This window comes from Ascaphus truei, chromosome 7 (assembly GCF_040206685.1).
Source record: "Ascaphus truei isolate aAscTru1 chromosome 7, aAscTru1.hap1, whole genome shotgun sequence".
Taxonomy (NCBI): domain Eukaryota; kingdom Metazoa; phylum Chordata; class Amphibia; order Anura; family Ascaphidae; genus Ascaphus; species Ascaphus truei.
Window position 1 is genome coordinate 16,239,012 of NC_134489.1, and position 16,613 is coordinate 16,255,624.

Below are 16,613 nucleotides of genomic sequence, written 5' to 3' on the forward strand. Positions count from 1 at the left end.
ATGTGCCTTCTGTGAGCCTGCAGGTTAGCACCATAACACCCTGTGTATGCAAATCTCCCTTGGGGTGGGTGGGGGGGGGGGTGAAAGAGTGTTACAAATACATCTTACATTTTGACATCTTTGTACCTACAGTACAAAAGATCACTGTGTGTATGCATTTGCACAAACAAAACTCTTGTCTGTCTCTCCGTACCCCTCATGTCTCTCTATCCCTCTGTGCCCCTCATGTCTGTTTCTCCATCCGTGGCCCTCATGTCCGGCTGTCCCTCAAGTCTATCTCTGTGCCCCCTCATGTTTGTCTCTTTGTCCCCCCCATGTCTCTCTCCCTCAGTGCTCACCTCATGTCTGTCTCTCCCTCAGTGCTCCTCCATGTAAGTTTCTCCCTCAGTGCTCCCCCATATCTGTTTGTCTTTCTCTCTATGCCCCATATGTCTATCTGTCTCTCTCAGTGTCTCCCATGTATCAGTCTCCCACCCTCAATGTCTGTCTCCATGTCTCTACCTCTTTTGTCTGTCAGTCTCCCCTCTCAGTACCTCTAGGCTGTCTCTCTCTTTGTTCTTGTCTTCTCTTCTTCTTTGTCCTGACCTGCGCCTCTGATTGGTCTCCCCTGATTCTGTCCTACCCCATACTCGTCCCTATCATCCTTTGTCCCAATATTCCCTTCTCTGATTGGCTCTTTCTAATGAGTCAATAGCATCTGTGGTAGATTGCGGCACTCCTGAAAGCATGCGCCTTGTGCAATAGCGCCTGTGCCACTTGCTAAAAGCTGACTATGAGTTCCTTTGTGGTCAGCACCAATATTAAATTGTAAGCTCTGCAGGTAAGGTACATTACTCATTGTGACTGCAAAATTCAATGCACAGCACTGCATACACTATCAACACTAAATAACAAAAACATTACTATTAGGAAGACAGCATTAAAAAAAACTAATTCTTTCAACTGGAGTTTGCTTTATTATACATGGTTTTTTTATTGCCCAATTTTGCAATCAGAAGAATAACACATTGCCCCTAAGGGGTAGGAGAAGGTGCGCAGTGCCTTCTTAAGTTACTTGCCTTGAATTTCCGGGTATCTAAGCAGTAGAAGGAATCCATAAGTCAAAGTTATACTGGGGGCATCTGAAGCAGCAAAGATGATCTGAGCAGTGTTACATAGCAAGTTGGGCATGGTGAATTCCGTGTCAGGATTCTGTTTTTCCTGTTTGAGTGGGAGAAAACAATGGATATCTCTCTCTGCGCATGCGCACGCACACATGGCTCAAAAAAACAACTTGTAGGTTGGAGGTGTTTTGTATAGGTAATGTCTGCCGGTGCTGCAGAATCTATTCAGAAGCCGAGTTGTCACTAATTACATTACATTACACTTTCTAGTTCATTAATTACACTGTTTCTGAAAGTTGTGCCCCCAATTCCTTGCATAGCGCTATTAGGGGACATGACTTCGGAAAGCAGAGCGGTAAGTGACAGATCTGCTTATGAAGGTTCCGCAGCAGCCGCCATCTTTAGTGAACCGAAACATTGGATATGATGTTTGTTCATTATAAATCTTTTTGATTGATATTCTTGGAGTAGTGAGTAGTTCTGAAACGGACCTGGTTTGGGTGAAGTATTTTTTGTATTTATTTTCAAGACATATGCACATACATACATACTATACATACATACATACATACATACATACATACATACATACATACATACATACATATCCTAAACCAGAGGTCTGAACAAATGGAAACAGCACATGGATTCAATAAGTGTGAAAAACTGAATTTACAGTCCAAAATAACAAAATTTTGGTCCATGGTGATAATGAAAAAATGTACAAAAGCTACAGCTGGACACTCATGAAAAACACAGAGAGGAAAAGCCATTTTATTACCCGATAACATAGACAGATCGTCTCTCAATGTTTATTTATGTGCAGTGGTTGCTATGCAATCGCACCTAGGGGCCCTAGCTTTGCTGGCTTTTCCTCTCGTTCTACACTTGTTGAATCTGTGAGCTGCTTCCATTTGTTCAGACCCTTTGAGTGCTCTGGGACGTAGCTGCTACATCATGGGTTCTGGTACCCTGGGTGCCTCGTTACGTAGTAGCTGCGTCCCAAACATTCCTCCTCTTCCGCTAAATAATGATTGAAGGAGAGATCACATTACTACTCTATGCCTGGCAGACGTATGTGTAGGTATGCAGTGCAGCAGTGACGAGGTTTAACTTTCAGCTGGGAAGCTCCTGACAATTAGAGTGGTCCCAGCTGCATAATCAAGGTGTTTTAAAACCCCCAGGCTGCACACACATGGTGCTGGCTGGTCAAGAGATAGGACTGAAACGCTGAAGTAAATTACTGCTATAAGGTCTGTTTTCCAAATGCATGTTTGATGAACTGTCTGGGTTTTTGTATGCTGAAAAGAAGCTGTTTTGTTTTTTTATTTTTGTGTGCTAAAAAGAAGCTGTTTTGTTTTTTGTGTGCTGTATTTTTAAGGCTCAATAAATAGCCTTATCCAGAAACCCCGCGTGTGGTTGCATGTACCCTGCAACAGTTATGATGATGTTTTTGCAGGGAAAAATGTAGAAGATAAATGGACAGTCTATAAAACATTGTTAGAAAAGCACACTTATCAGTGTATACCCTTGGGTAATAAGTATAAAAGAAATAAGTCAAAACCAATGTGGCTAAATAAACAGGTGGGGGAGGAAATGGACAAGAAGAGGAAGGCGTTTAGATTCTTTAAGTCAGAAGGGACGGAGACATCGTATCAGAATTATAAGGAATGTAACAAAAATTGCAAAAGGGCAATCAAATGAGCAAAAAATGGATAATGAAAAAAGGATTGCAATAGAAAGTAAGGTCAACCCTAAAAAGTTCTTTAAGTACCTTAATAACAAAAAAATGAGAAAAGAAAATATAGGACCCTTTCAGTGTGAGATGGGTAGGCAGATTATTGGAGATAAGGAAAAAGCAGAGGTATTAAACAAATTCTTTGCCTCTGTGTTTACCAGGGAAGAATCAACTTCAATAGTAGTGCCGCAGGAGGAAGCCACAACCTCTGTATTAATGAACAATTGGTTAACTGAGGAAGAAGTTCATAAGCTACTTGAAAAAATGTAAGTAAATAAGGCACCTGGCCCCGATGGCATACATCCAAGAGTTCTCAAGGAGTTAAGCTCAGTAATAGCCAAACCATTATATTAAATATTCAAGGACTCCATTTCCACAGGTTCAGTACAACAAGATTGGCGTAAAGCAGATGTGGTGCCTATATTTAAAATGGGAGCTAGGTCACAACCGGGAAATTACAGACCTTTAAGCCTGGCTTCAATAGTGGGGAAACTACTTGAAGGTTTAATACAGGATAATATTCAGGAATACCTAATGGAAAACAAAATTATTAGTAATAGTCAGCATGGATTTATGAAGGATAGATCATGCCAAACTAACCTTATTTGTTTCTTTGAGGAGGTAAGTAGGAATTTAGATAGGGTAATGCAGTTGATGTGGTCTACTTAGATTTTGCAAAGGCTTTTGATACGGTTTCACACAAGAGGTTGGTGTACAAAATAAAGAAAATTGGACTCAGTAATAATATATGCACCTGGATTGAAAACTGGTTAAAGGACAGACAACAGAGGGTTGTCATAAATTGAACTTTTTCAGGTTGGGCTAAAGTCGTGAGTGGAGTACCTCAGGGATCGGTATTGGTACCCCTGCTTTTTAACTTGTTTATTAATGACCTTGAGGTTGGGATCGAGAGCAAAGTCTCCCTCTTTGCTAATGATACTAAATTGTGTAAGGTAATAGAATCAGAGCAGGATGTAATTTCTCTTCAGAAGGACTTGGAGAGACTGGAAACGTGGGCAGGTAAATGGCAGATGAGGTTTAATACAGATAAATGTAAGGTTATGCATTTGGGATGCAAGGATAAAAAGGCGACTTACAAATTAAATGGAGATATATTGGGGGAATCCTTGATGGAGAAGGATTTAGGAGTGCTTGTAGACAGCAGGCTTAGCAATAGTGCCCAATGTCATGCAGTAGCTGCAAAGGCAAACAAGATCTTATCTTGCATAAAACGGGCAATGGATGGAACGGAAGTAAACATAATTATGCCCCTTTACAAAGCACTAGTAAGACCACACCTTGATTATGGAGTACAATTTTGGGCACCAATCCTAAGAAAATACATTATGGAATTAGAGAGAGTGCAGAGAAGAGCCACCAAATTAATAAAGGGGATGGACAATCTAACTTATGAGGAGAGGCTAGCTAAATTAGATTTATTTACTGCACCGACACACTTTATTCGAGCAAATGCCCAGTATGTACCTGGCAGATACCTGGAATGCACCGCTCCTCACCTCTGACAAGCCCCGTTGCGTTTGCCTTCCCAGCCTGGGTTCATGCCTGGCTGACGGGCGGCTGATCTGTTAAATGATAATGATTAGGATTTAATAGGCTGCAATGCTTAGCGTGTCTACCAGATGGCATAAATTCATGAATTGTAATGCAGTATATATATATATACTGTGCAGTATTGCAGCCAGCAGGAATAAAATGCTTCAATCCCTGCCTGAAAAAAACCTCAATGCACTCGGGCAGAAAACAGTCACAAACCTCAATACACCCGGGTATACCCGAATTCGTGGGACTAGCCGAGCTCGAATAAAGTGTGTCGCCAGTGTACATTAGAAAAGAGACATCTAAGAGGGGATATGATAACTATATACAAATATATTCGGGGACAGTACAAGGAGCTTTCAAAAGAACTGTTCATCCCACGGGCAGTACAAAGGACTCGGGCCATCCCTTAAGGTTGGAGGAAAGGAGATTTTCACAGCAACAAAGGAAAGGGCAGTTAAAATGTGGAATTCACAGTAAGGGCAGTTAAAATGTGGAATTTATTACCCATTTAGACTGTGATGGCAGATATAATAGATTTGTTCAAAAAAAGGTTGGACATCTTTTTAGATGGGAAAGGTATACAGGGATATACCAAATAATATACATTGGAAGGATGTTGATCCAGGTATTAATCCGATTGCTAATTCTTGGAGTCAGGAAGGAATTTATTTTTTCCCTAATGAGATATCATTGGATGATATGTCACTGGGGTTTTTTGTTTGCCTTCCTATTTTGAAAGGGTCACTCGTAATTCTACATACCCTTAGCATTTGGGAATATGGCAATCCCTTCTTCAATGGCAGCGGGTGGTGACTCCTGGCATCTAATAGGGTGTTTTTGTCAGTGGGTTTACTGAAAATCCTAATGCCCAAAGTGCCATCTTTTATGAAAACCACCGTATCCAGGTATGTGATTTCTTCACGGCTATGACATGAGTAAACCGAATGGTCGATGGTATGGAATTGAGGTGCGCCACGAATTCCGAAAGTACATCTTCCTCTCCCTTCCATATCATAAAGATATCATCTATATAACGATTGTAATGTGCATAGGGTGCATCCGCCTATTGTTGTTTTGTTTATTCCCTGTAAATAAAACTCTGTATAACGAAATATAGAGTTTCCTGCCTTGAATTTGGGACACAAGACCCCGCTACGTGATGGAGGAATCATAATTGGTGGAGTTTAAATTTGGGCAGTCCAAAAGGCACCGAGCAATGAGAACAGTGGGTTTGAGAATAAATGTAGGGCATTAAAATGGCCGCTCAGCCAAAGTGAAATACAGACTCTGCGAGTTTAGCCTGTCCCACTGTGTATGAACTGTTATGATTACAGCATACACAGGGAAAAGTGTGAAGAAATGATGAAATAGTACATCCAGAGATCAAGGTGAACAATACACCTGAAAGTGAATAATGGAGGAAACAATATATTTTTTGTGTAATGTGTCTGGCCACACAAAACAATGTTGTTTAAGGAATGAGCATCCCTTCAGGTCGTCTGATGAAAAGGAGGAGGAGGAGGAGGAGGAGGAGGAGGTGGAGGACAACTATGGGGCCCTGCTTTCAGGACAGCAGCAAGAGGAATATTTTTTTTCAGCAAGCTAATCAACTGCAGAAGCAAGCGACACGCTGTGGTCAAAAGGAAAAGATACGAATTCTTCCACTTACAGAGGAAGTTGCAGACACGTTTAGAGATAATCCTTGGACATCAGGAAAGCCTATTTATTATTATGGAGCCGAGATCTAGTGCAGCCCAGAGGGACTGGTAGATTTAGCAGAGGATCGGAGCATTCCTTGAGCTGAACTGAAAAAGCATTGCAAAGTACAAGGCAGGACTGTTGTCTTCTCCGTAAACAATTATATAAAGAGCGAGAAGCCATGGCTGAGCTACAGAGGGACCTGTCGGCAGCTGTTGCTAAGTGTGTCTATGGAGAAAGCAACGGCAGGTGTTGCCGCCATGGATGAAAAGCAGAGAAAATCTGACAAAATGATTGCTGACTGGAAGCAGTACTGTGAGATCTCTCAGAGAGAGGTTCGCACACTCATCACAGATCAGGAAGTCTCCGAGAAACAGGTCCACGCTCTTAACACAGAGTTCTGTAAATTGAAGGATTCACAGGAAAATATCCCGATTCATTTTGAGACTGTAAAGAGAGAAAAAGCAAGTCTGAAAAAGGAAAATTCTGATTTGACTGACCAGAACAGTGAAGGAAATGAGAAGCTTCACCAAGCAGAAAAAGTGAAGAAACAATTGGCACAAGAAAACTTAGAAGTGCAGGAAGAACTACAGAATGATTAGAGAATGCTGCAATATGAATGTGTCTCCCTGGAGCACCGCACACAAGCAGTGCACATACTGTACTGTAGAACCAGCTGCAAGAGCTGCATGCAAGTCTGCAAGAGGCCAAGGATAAACAAGTGGATGCCGAGGAGAAGCAGCTAGTGCTACAAAAAAGTTTCCAGGCTTCTCACAAAGTACAAGTGCTGCAGGAGTGTCTTAGTACACAGTGTCACCCAGCAGAGAAACATGAGGAGCTTAATGGCACGCTGAGTATCACCAGAGCATAACTGGAAGCAGAGCATAGATGCCAGGTGACCCTGTATGCGAGGAAATTTGAGAAGGTCCAGAAACTGGAGCAAGAAATGGAAAAGCACAGAGGCTGCTCCATCCCCAAAAGTTAGTAAGCCCAGGAGAAAGGCATCGAAAAAACAAGCAAAGACACTAGCGAAGAAATCTGCAGATCTCCAAAATATGATAGAGGCGTGGATGCAAACTAGGAGCAAGCATCTAAGAGATGGAGGAGAATTGCAGGATGTACTCAAGAGACAAAAGATTCTCGCTGAGGAGCTAAACTTGCTGCAATGAGAGAAAAGTATTCTGACACTTCAGAAGTCCTACAAAGCATTTATCCAAGGAAGGATGGAGAGAGAAAGCTATTTGTGCAAACGCTCTGCGACTGTCACCATAGAATCTGCCTACAGAGGGAGGAGAGTATTTCTGCTTTTTCGCCAGAGTAAAGCAGCTTGGGTTATAAAGTAATTTTGGAGAATGATACAGCAAAGAAAGAAGAATGAATGCTTGAAGGAATGAGTGATTCTACTTCAGTCCAATGTTAGGAGGTATCAGCAACAAAGGCTCTACAAGACATGAAGGCAAGTATGATTCAGTCCGGATATAGCTCCTACATCATACCTACGCCATAACCAAGCAAGCTGTGCGTTCCTTTAGGCCTATCTGCATTGCCGTTGCAGTACTACAGTCTGCTTTCCACAAGGCACAGAATGGGAGGACCAAGTTGTGATGGAATATCTCAGTAAGAATCCAGTCGTGCTGCAGTGCCCATGGGGTCCAAAGTGGATTCCTTGACATGAGGGCAGTCGCTGTAAAGATGCAGTCTCTGATGAGAATGGGTCAGAAGTGTGTCCGCGATCTTATGCTGAGAAAGGCCTCAAGGATTGTCCAGTGATACGCCCATTGGAGTTAGTTAAGAAATCAAGAAAGAAAGGCCCAAGCCTACTAGTCTGGCAACTGTAACAGAGAGGTGCCATGGGATGCACTTGGAGTTAATGGGAATCCCGCCCAAGTTGAAGTACTGAAGCTAAATGGTGTGGAACCAGACACAGATCGTCGTGCGAGTGACACGGAAGAGGAGGTGGTGAAATACCATTCTGCAGGCCCATAGAGTATGGTATTTGCCCCGAAAGGAAAAATCGCAAACTGGAAGTTGAGGAAAAAGAAGAGAGATGGATATCGGATATTTCCGACAAAGAGGCTGGTGCATGGGCCGCTTCACAGGACAATGTTACGCTGAGGAGGGGGATATGTGAGAGAGTCAGTGCCTCTGTATGTTTGTATGTAGAGAGATATGTGTGCTTTCCAGCATGCTAGCAGTTAACCTCCCCTGGAGAGGCTTGTTGCAGGTGCAGCAAATCAACAAGCAGTACTCCTGATTGAACAGGAGGTTTAAATGGCAGATAGTTGAAAGAAACAGTGAGATTGTTTTCCCCAGAGAGGAGGAGAGACTTTTTCCCCAGACAGGAGGAAGTTGGTTGGCACAGTTCCCCAGGCTTGCTGGACGCTAGTCACAGGGCCGACTGGGACTGCCTTAGCCAGCCGGCAGGAAGAACAAGCCGCAGAAGAGTGAAGAAATGAGACTGCTGTGGAAGGAGTAAAAAAAGGGGGGATACGAGCACCGCGGAAATGACACTCTGGCTAGGGCAAGTGCAAAAAAGTGAAAAAAAGCTTTATTGTGGCTTAACACGCCATTAAAATTACATGTTCACCGTCCTCTGACGCGTTTCGTTCCCAACGGAACTTTATCAAGGAAGGAGGGCTGTCTTGTCCAGGTGTTTGGATCCAGAGAGGGATTTCCTGGACTCTCTTTGGGCCGAGTCCCCAACACAAACAGATAAGGACTTTTGATATAGTCTTATGGTATACTGATGCAGCGGCCGTTATTCGAACAATTCACGCGTCATGTACATTGGATTCCCAATTTGAAACCGTGGGATGAATTCCAGCCTTCCCGCAATAAGATGCAAGCACAGCGAGAGCAGAAAAACGAATTTTAGGGTTCTGGCTTTTAAAAACATGAAATTTACACAGTAGCACAGTACTGTACACATTACAATTCAGAGACAGAACATAAAACACAGACAAAGCTCAGTTTTTAGCACATCCAGTGAGACTCATACACGGTACAGTGCCTAAATATATATGTATAAATATCTAATAAGTAAAATGGTCTTTTAGTTTGACATTTTTGGCCAAAATTGTTGTAAGCCCCTGAGCCAACGCCAAGGCAGACCACATATCAGGGGTCCCTAACGCTAATATAAATTCTTAATAACCTGTGTAATTAAAATTTTAAAAATATATATTGCCATGCTCAGTAGCACTCCTCTGTGACACTCATATGCTTATATATATATGTTGTGGTCATTTTGGGGGTTCAATAGGAGCTTGTTAGGTGTCCAGTATGTTTCACATTACAATTCATCCATTTTATTGCAAATGAAGAAACAGAATCCATGAAATTCAAACAAAACATCCGCGATAAGCGCGGGTGCCGGGGGAGATTAGCCGCGTTCATACTGTGGGGAACAGCAGAGAACTCAAAATTGGTCCCGTGATGTGTTCGAATAACGGCCGCTGCATCAGTATCTGTAAACCGGAAGAGATGACTTTTAACTTTCGTGGTTTATTTTTCCACAGTCAGACAATTTCTAGGCACACTGTCCCTTTAAGAAAAACAAATCATAAAATAAAACTCTACTCCCCTTGGGAGATTAACTATAAAGTAGGTCCCAAGCTATCCCCCTGGGTAGCCTATTTTCAGGGCAAACAATATTATGCAAACGTCTGTCATGAACATATAAAAGTTCTTATCTGTGTATGGGGAACTCCTCCCTAAGAGAGTCCAAGTAATCCCTTCTGAATACTGCAACAGCAGCTTTCATTCCTATGCAGGGTTGGAAGGCTGGTTTCTTTGTAGACAGGGGGAGCAGAGCCTCCAGCGTGCTTCCTTGTTTGGAACAGTCTCTCTACCTTCCTGCTCAGGTCTGGCACCTTATGCAGCTTCCTGACAGCTGCCTTAACTCAGCCCTGATTGCCCAGGTATCTCTGACTGGGTTAACTCTCTAACGTCTGGTTTCAGCCATCAAAGGTATGTTACCCAGGCATAATATGTCAGCGAATTACTTCACCATGTCACAACTATAGAATAGTATTATCTCAATAAATTTTAATTTATTGTCTCCAAAAGTTACACTCACATTCTAGTGAGTGTCAATAAGCATATCACAATCTGTGGAAAGTGCTGGCAGGCAGTGAAATGATGTGGATTATCTCGGAAGAAGAGAAGAAAACAACACAGCACAAAATATATGTTATAAACTTTATATGGTAATAAACTGTTTATTTTTTGCTGTTTTTAGCACCTTCTGTCTTCGTGCCTTCTTCCTAAATGTGGTCAAGCCCATGGACAATTCATCCACTTGAGAATGAGGGCTAATGCTGTTCGGTATGTTCCATATTTGGGGGTTTAGGCCTTACTTGTCATGCCGGCCTCATTTGCATGTTGGCAAGTACATTTATCACTAGCCGGGTATATTGTTCAGGCTTTCATAGTACTGTATGGTTAAACCCACCAACACAAGTGCCACTATACATCTTCCTGAACACAGCAGTAGTCTGTTCTATACAATTTTAAGTGTGTGCCCCAATCCCTTCACATTGTATATATCAAAATGTATGTATATTTATTTGTGGGTTTGGCTGGGATTAATACAGTATATACCCCAAAGCCATTTGAAATCTTATTCATACATACTGTTTTTCTAATACATTGAACTGGTTTATCTCTAATATATATAATAATGTATGTACATTACAATCAACTCTTAATTTGAACTGATACGGTGTAGAAAGGTGCGCTCAATGTTAAGTTATGATATGTGACAATGTTATAAAATGATTAATGGGCTAAACAAATAACTTAATTGCTAGGAGCAAGTACTGTAAACTAAAAGATGCAGCTAGTACATAAATGTTAGTTCAAGAACATCAAGGTAGAAATGGTAAAGGAATATACCAGTGCAAACTTTTGCCTGCCCCCTTGATTCTGCACCACTGCCGCCAGCCCTGACCTCTGCCTGCTTACTGACTACGGATACTCTAACAGGACTCTGTCCCTGGGTTCTTGTCGGTTATTCTGTATCCCTACCTCAGCCCTGCTGGTCCACTTCCTGATTGGAGACGAGTCAGATGGAACTCCAGCTCTCAATGTTCGTCACTCACCGATCCATGGTAGCCTACGTCATTTCCCTACTGATGGACGAGGACTTGGCCTGGGCTTCCCCACTGTGAGAGAGAATCCCTACTGATCAACATCTCAGTTGCCTTTATTCAGGCATTTAAAAGAGTATTCGATCCAACTGGTCGCGTGTCCTCCACTTCTGCTTCACTCCTTCGAATCCGACAAGGAACCCGTACTGTGGGCCAGTATGCCATTGAGTTCCGAACCTTTGCTGCGGCGACGGGCTGGAACAATGAAGTTCTGGTGGCAGCATTTTGGCAGGGGATTTCTGAGCATTTAAAGCACAAACTGACTTGCCGTGGCATCCCCAAAGATCTGGAGGAACTGATTGCCCTCTGTATCAGAATGGTCCTCCGGATACGAGAACGGCAGACTGAGCGAGACTGCTCCCCAAAAATGCCAATAATTCAGTTAGCTCCCCATTTCAATACTCCTTTTACTGCACCTCGCCCAGATGATGAACCGATACAATTAGGGGATACCAAATTACCTTAGCAGGAGAGAACTAGAAGACGAACCAGGAGGCTGTGCCTGTTCTGTGGGCTCAAAGGTCATCTTCTCAGAGACTGTCCTAAATCATGAAAACCCCAATGCCCAGTGAAGATAGAGGAATATTCTCTGGACATTTAATCTATTCTTCCTTCACCACAACCTTCACGGCTCCACTTGCCGGTTTCACTCTCCAGGGGACGAGCCTCCATCTTCACTCATGTTTCTGTGGATTCTGGAGACGCAGAAAATTTCATTGACCGCGCATTTGCGGAACTCCACTCTATTTCTCTCCGCACTAAGGAGATTCCACTAGCAGTAGTGGCCATTGATGTAAGACCCCTGATATCTGTGACCATCACCCATGAGACTAATCCGTTGCTGGTTTTGGTTGGGGTACTTCACAAAGAAACACTTTCTTTTTATGTCATTTGCTCTCCCTCAACTCCAGTGGTCCTTGGTCTACACTGGTTGTGGCACCACAACCCCAAGATCAAATGGACGAGCAGTCAAGTGACAGCCTGGGGATAACATTGCCATGGATCATGTCTTCCAGCGTCGTGAACCATCTCCAAAGTTCAGCTACCCACAGAAACTTTCTTGTCATGCCTTCCAGTTTCCTACAAGGACTTTGCCGATATATTCGACAAAAAGCAGGCAGAGGCGTTACCACCACACCAACCTTATGATTGTGCCATCGATCTGCTCCCAGGGGTCATCCCTCCTCGAGGTCGCACTTGCCCCCTTTCAGAACCAGAAGCTAGGGCAATGCGGGGATACATTTCGGAGAACCTCCAGCGAGGGTTTATTCGCAAATCAAAATCCCCTGCTAGTGCGGTTTTCTTCTTCTTTCCAAAAAGGAAGCTTCTTTCAGGCCATGTATTGATTTATAGAGGCCTAAATAAAATCACTTTAAAAAAACGGTATCCTCTTCCCCTGATCCCTGAACTTTTAGGCCGCTTACGCAAGGCTACGATCTTTTTCAAACTGGATCTTCGAGGAGCTTAAATTTAATTAGGATCAGAGAAGGTGATGAGTGGATGACAGCCTTTAATACCTGTGACGGCCACTACAAATTCTTGGTCATGCCATTCAGGTTATGCAACGCACCGGACGTATTTCAACATTTCATCAATGAGATTTTTCGGGATCTACGTGATCAATTCCTCGTGGTATATCTGGACGATATCATTATTTTTTTCCAGTTCTTTGTCCAAACATTGGGCACAGGTTAGACAGATTCTCCAAAAACGTTGTGATCACTCCCTTTTTGCCAAGTTGGAGAAGTGTCAGTTTGAACAGAAGAACATTTCCTTCCTTGGATACTTCATCTCCTCCTTTGGATTTGAGATGGATCGTGTGAACGTTTCGGCAGTGCTGGATTGGCCCCTACCGACAGGCCTCAAACCAACTCAATGATTTCTTGGGTTTGCCAACTACTACCATTGTTTCATCAGGAACTTCTCCAAGGTAGTTGCACCCATTACGGCTCCAACTAAGTGAATCCCAAGATATGGCCCTCTGAGGCTCTTCTGGCTTTCGAGAAACTCAAGTACGCCTTTTCTTCCGCACCTGTACTGATCCAATCAGATCCTACGAAACCCTTTGTGCTTGAAGTGGACACATCTGATCTGGCAACCGGAGCCATTCTTTCTCATGGGAAACTCCACCCCTGTGCCTTATTTTCTAAAAAATTATCTGCCGCAGGAAGGAATTATGATGTTGGAAATTGGGAACTATTGGCTATGAAAATGGCTCTAGAGGAATGGAGACACTTACTTGAAGGAACATCTTCTCCCATAACAATCATGACGGACCACAAGAACCTCGAATACATTGAAGGAGCAAAGGGACTCGGGATGCATCAGGCGAGGTGGGCTCTCTTCTTCACTCAGTTCAACATTGTGATGTCTTATCATCCAGGATCTAAGAATGTCAAAGCAGATGCTCTATCCAGGCAATTCTCTCCAGACGACACCAAGGAGATAGAGCAGGGGACCATCATTCCATCTTCTTAGATCATCTCTGCAGTTTCATCTTCACTTCTGCAACAGTTTTCTATGGCTCAGGCAGAGGATCCCAGGTCAACGTCCACTCATTTGTCCAAACTATTTGTCCTCCCAATTTCGAAGTGAGGTATTGCAATGGGGTCATAACTCCAAGACGGCTGGTCACCTGGGAGTCAGGAAGATGTGATTTCCTTGAATGGATCTTTTGGTGGCCAGAGATCCTCAAAGACGTGAAGGAGTTTTTGGCAGCCTATTTTGTATGCACCCAGACTAAGGTGCCAAGAACATTACTGTGCGGGTTGCTCCAGACCTTGCCAGTCCCCATCCGCTCGTGGACACACCTATCCATGGATTTTATTGTGGAGCTTCCTCCCTCCAGGGGTATACTACTATACTGGTAGTAGTTGATCGATTTACACAACATGCCCATTATGTTCCCCTCAAGAATCTACCCACAGCCTCTAACTATCGGAGTTCTTTATTAAGGAGATATTCCACCTCCATTGAGTCCTGACGGATATAGTCTCAGACTGCAGATCCCAATTCATCTCCAGATTTGAAAGCCTTCTGCCAAAGAATGGGTATCTCCTCCTATCATCCCCAGTCCAATGGACTCACGGAAAGGGCCAACCAGTCCTTAGGTTACCAGTCCTTAGGCCAACCAGTCCTTCCTCCGTTGTTTTGTTTCTGAGCTACAAGACAACTGGGTTGACCTGCTCCCGCGGGCCCTGTTTTCCCGCAATTCTATGAAGCATGATTCAAAACTGGAATTGCCGTTCATCTGTGCCTACGGGTACCATCCTTCTGCCCTTCCTCCTTTCAGTCCTCTCTCTGGAGTTCCTGCAGTGGACGACAAAATCCAAGAACTCCAACTACTCTGGAAGAGGATCCAGGCCAATCTGGTTAAAGCTGCCCACCAGCAAAAGATCCAGGCGGATAAACGTCGATGACCACCTCCCCTGTTTCAAGTGGGAGATCAGGTTTGGCTGGCTACAAGGAATATCCAGCTGAAACTGCCCTCCTCCAAACTCGGTCCCAAATTCATTGAACCTTACAGGATCCTGAAGCAGGTTACAGTAAGCCAGTGGCATTTAAATTGAAACTCCCAGCTAGTTTGAAGATACCTCCAGAGTTCCATGTCTCCCTCCCCAAACTGTTCGTCCAGAACATTTTCTCTTCTCCTAGTCTCCCTCCTCCTAGACCAATCTTGATGGATGGCCAGGAGGCGTTTGAGATGCATCAGATACTGGATTCCCGAAGATCCCATGGCGGACTACAGAACTTGGTCCAGTGGAAGGGATATGGCCCTGAGGAGATCTAATGGATTAAGTTCATGGAGGTCTGTGCCATCAACCTAGTTCGGGCATTTTGTTGCAAATTTCCGGCTAAGCCAGCTTACATCGCCCAGAGGTCGCTCCTGAAGATGGGGGTACTTTAAGTATTCTGCTAATCTGTGCCGGGTTTTGCTGAAGTTCGTGTTTTCCAAGTTGCCTTCCCTTTCTCCTCAGTTCGGCCATTTTGGTTACTTGCAGCCTTCTATATAAGGCCGCAGTTCCCAGTGGGAGTCGCCGAGCAAAGTTCTAAGGTTTGCAGCTCCTGTCAGTCTTCACTGTCACGCCTTTCCCAGTTGTCTTTTTGGATTCCTTTGTTGCTGACCCCAGACCATGACCTCTATCTCGCTGCTTTTTGCCTACCCTGACCTTTTGCCTGTCCCCTGGATTATGCACCACTGCCATCAGCCCTGACCCCTGCTTGCTTACCAACTCCCTATACTCCTACAGGACTCTGTCCCTGGGCTCTGGTCGGTTATTCTGTATCCCTACCCCAGCCTGTGGGTTTGCTTACTGATTGGAGATGAGCACCATCACATATATCACGAGATGGATTAATGTTTCTGGAGAAGATCGTCAAACTTTAGCAGAGGATTATATGTCCACACATATATATATATATATATAGATGTTTAGCCGGTAGGGAGGCACCCGCTCCAGGCTGAGTATTATGAACAATCATGTTAAAGATGGAGGAAAGAGGCACAAGTCCAGCCTCACATGACCCATACTTACGATCACTCCATCGGGGGAGACACTCACAGTGCGGCAGATGAAGATCTGCTCCGGTAGGGAATGCACCTGCTCCTGGTCCTCCACAGTGAGCTCTACACATCTCCGTCAGCTGAGCATGGATGGGTGTGGACAAAATTGCTTGCACTGCCACCACAGCTGAGATGGAATAGCTCAAAGCAGCAGCGTTGCTTGGAGAGCCGGCAGTCAAAAAGGCAATTGATACCGGATAGCTAACCAGCAATAATAAAGAGATAGAAAAATAGCTTAGAAAATGATCAAGATGACCAATAAGGAATAGAAAATAGCACACAATGTATTACAATGCGTTTCGTAGCTGTTGCTACTTCATCAGTCAGCTGATGAGCTACGAAACGCATTGTAATACATTGTGTGCTATTTTCTATTCCTTATTGGTCATCTTGACCATTTTCTAAGCTAAGAAGAAAAATGCACACAATGCGCACCAGGGTCACGACAGGTCACTCTGCGCGTATGCTGAGACGGCGTTTGCAGGGAGCTCTGGTGGTGGCAACATCTCTGCGGTGGTGTGGTCCGGACCCTCTTACGTTCACCTGCAGAACCCGCTTGGGGCTTCAGTGTAAGTCTCCGTCTCCCACTTCCAGCCTCAGGTAGTTGTTCAGCTATTATTTTAGCTTAATTCTGGGTACATGCATCCCGTTTTATTTTTATTTTTTCATTTGTTATGTGGTTTGTAGATTCAGTCTAATTAGATACATTTTACTTTTGATGTGGTTTCTGTTCATTGTTACTTAAACCCGGATCTATAGCCTTTGTGTACTGAGGTGGGGTTGGATCCCCTCAGTTATTT

General features: G+C 43.8%; 1 protein-coding gene across 1 annotated transcript in view; it reads right to left on the reverse strand.

Moving 5' to 3' along the window:
* The window catches only part of LOC142499912 (cytochrome P450 2A4-like), a 91,448-nt gene that overhangs the window by 38,631 nt on the left and 36,204 nt on the right, over positions 1-16,613 (reverse strand). The window contains exon 6 of the mRNA XM_075609967.1: positions 1,055-1,200. Within this exon, the coding sequence (XP_075466082.1) occupies positions 1,055-1,200 (146 nt within the window). The remainder of the gene's footprint in view (positions 1-1,054; positions 1,201-16,613) is intronic.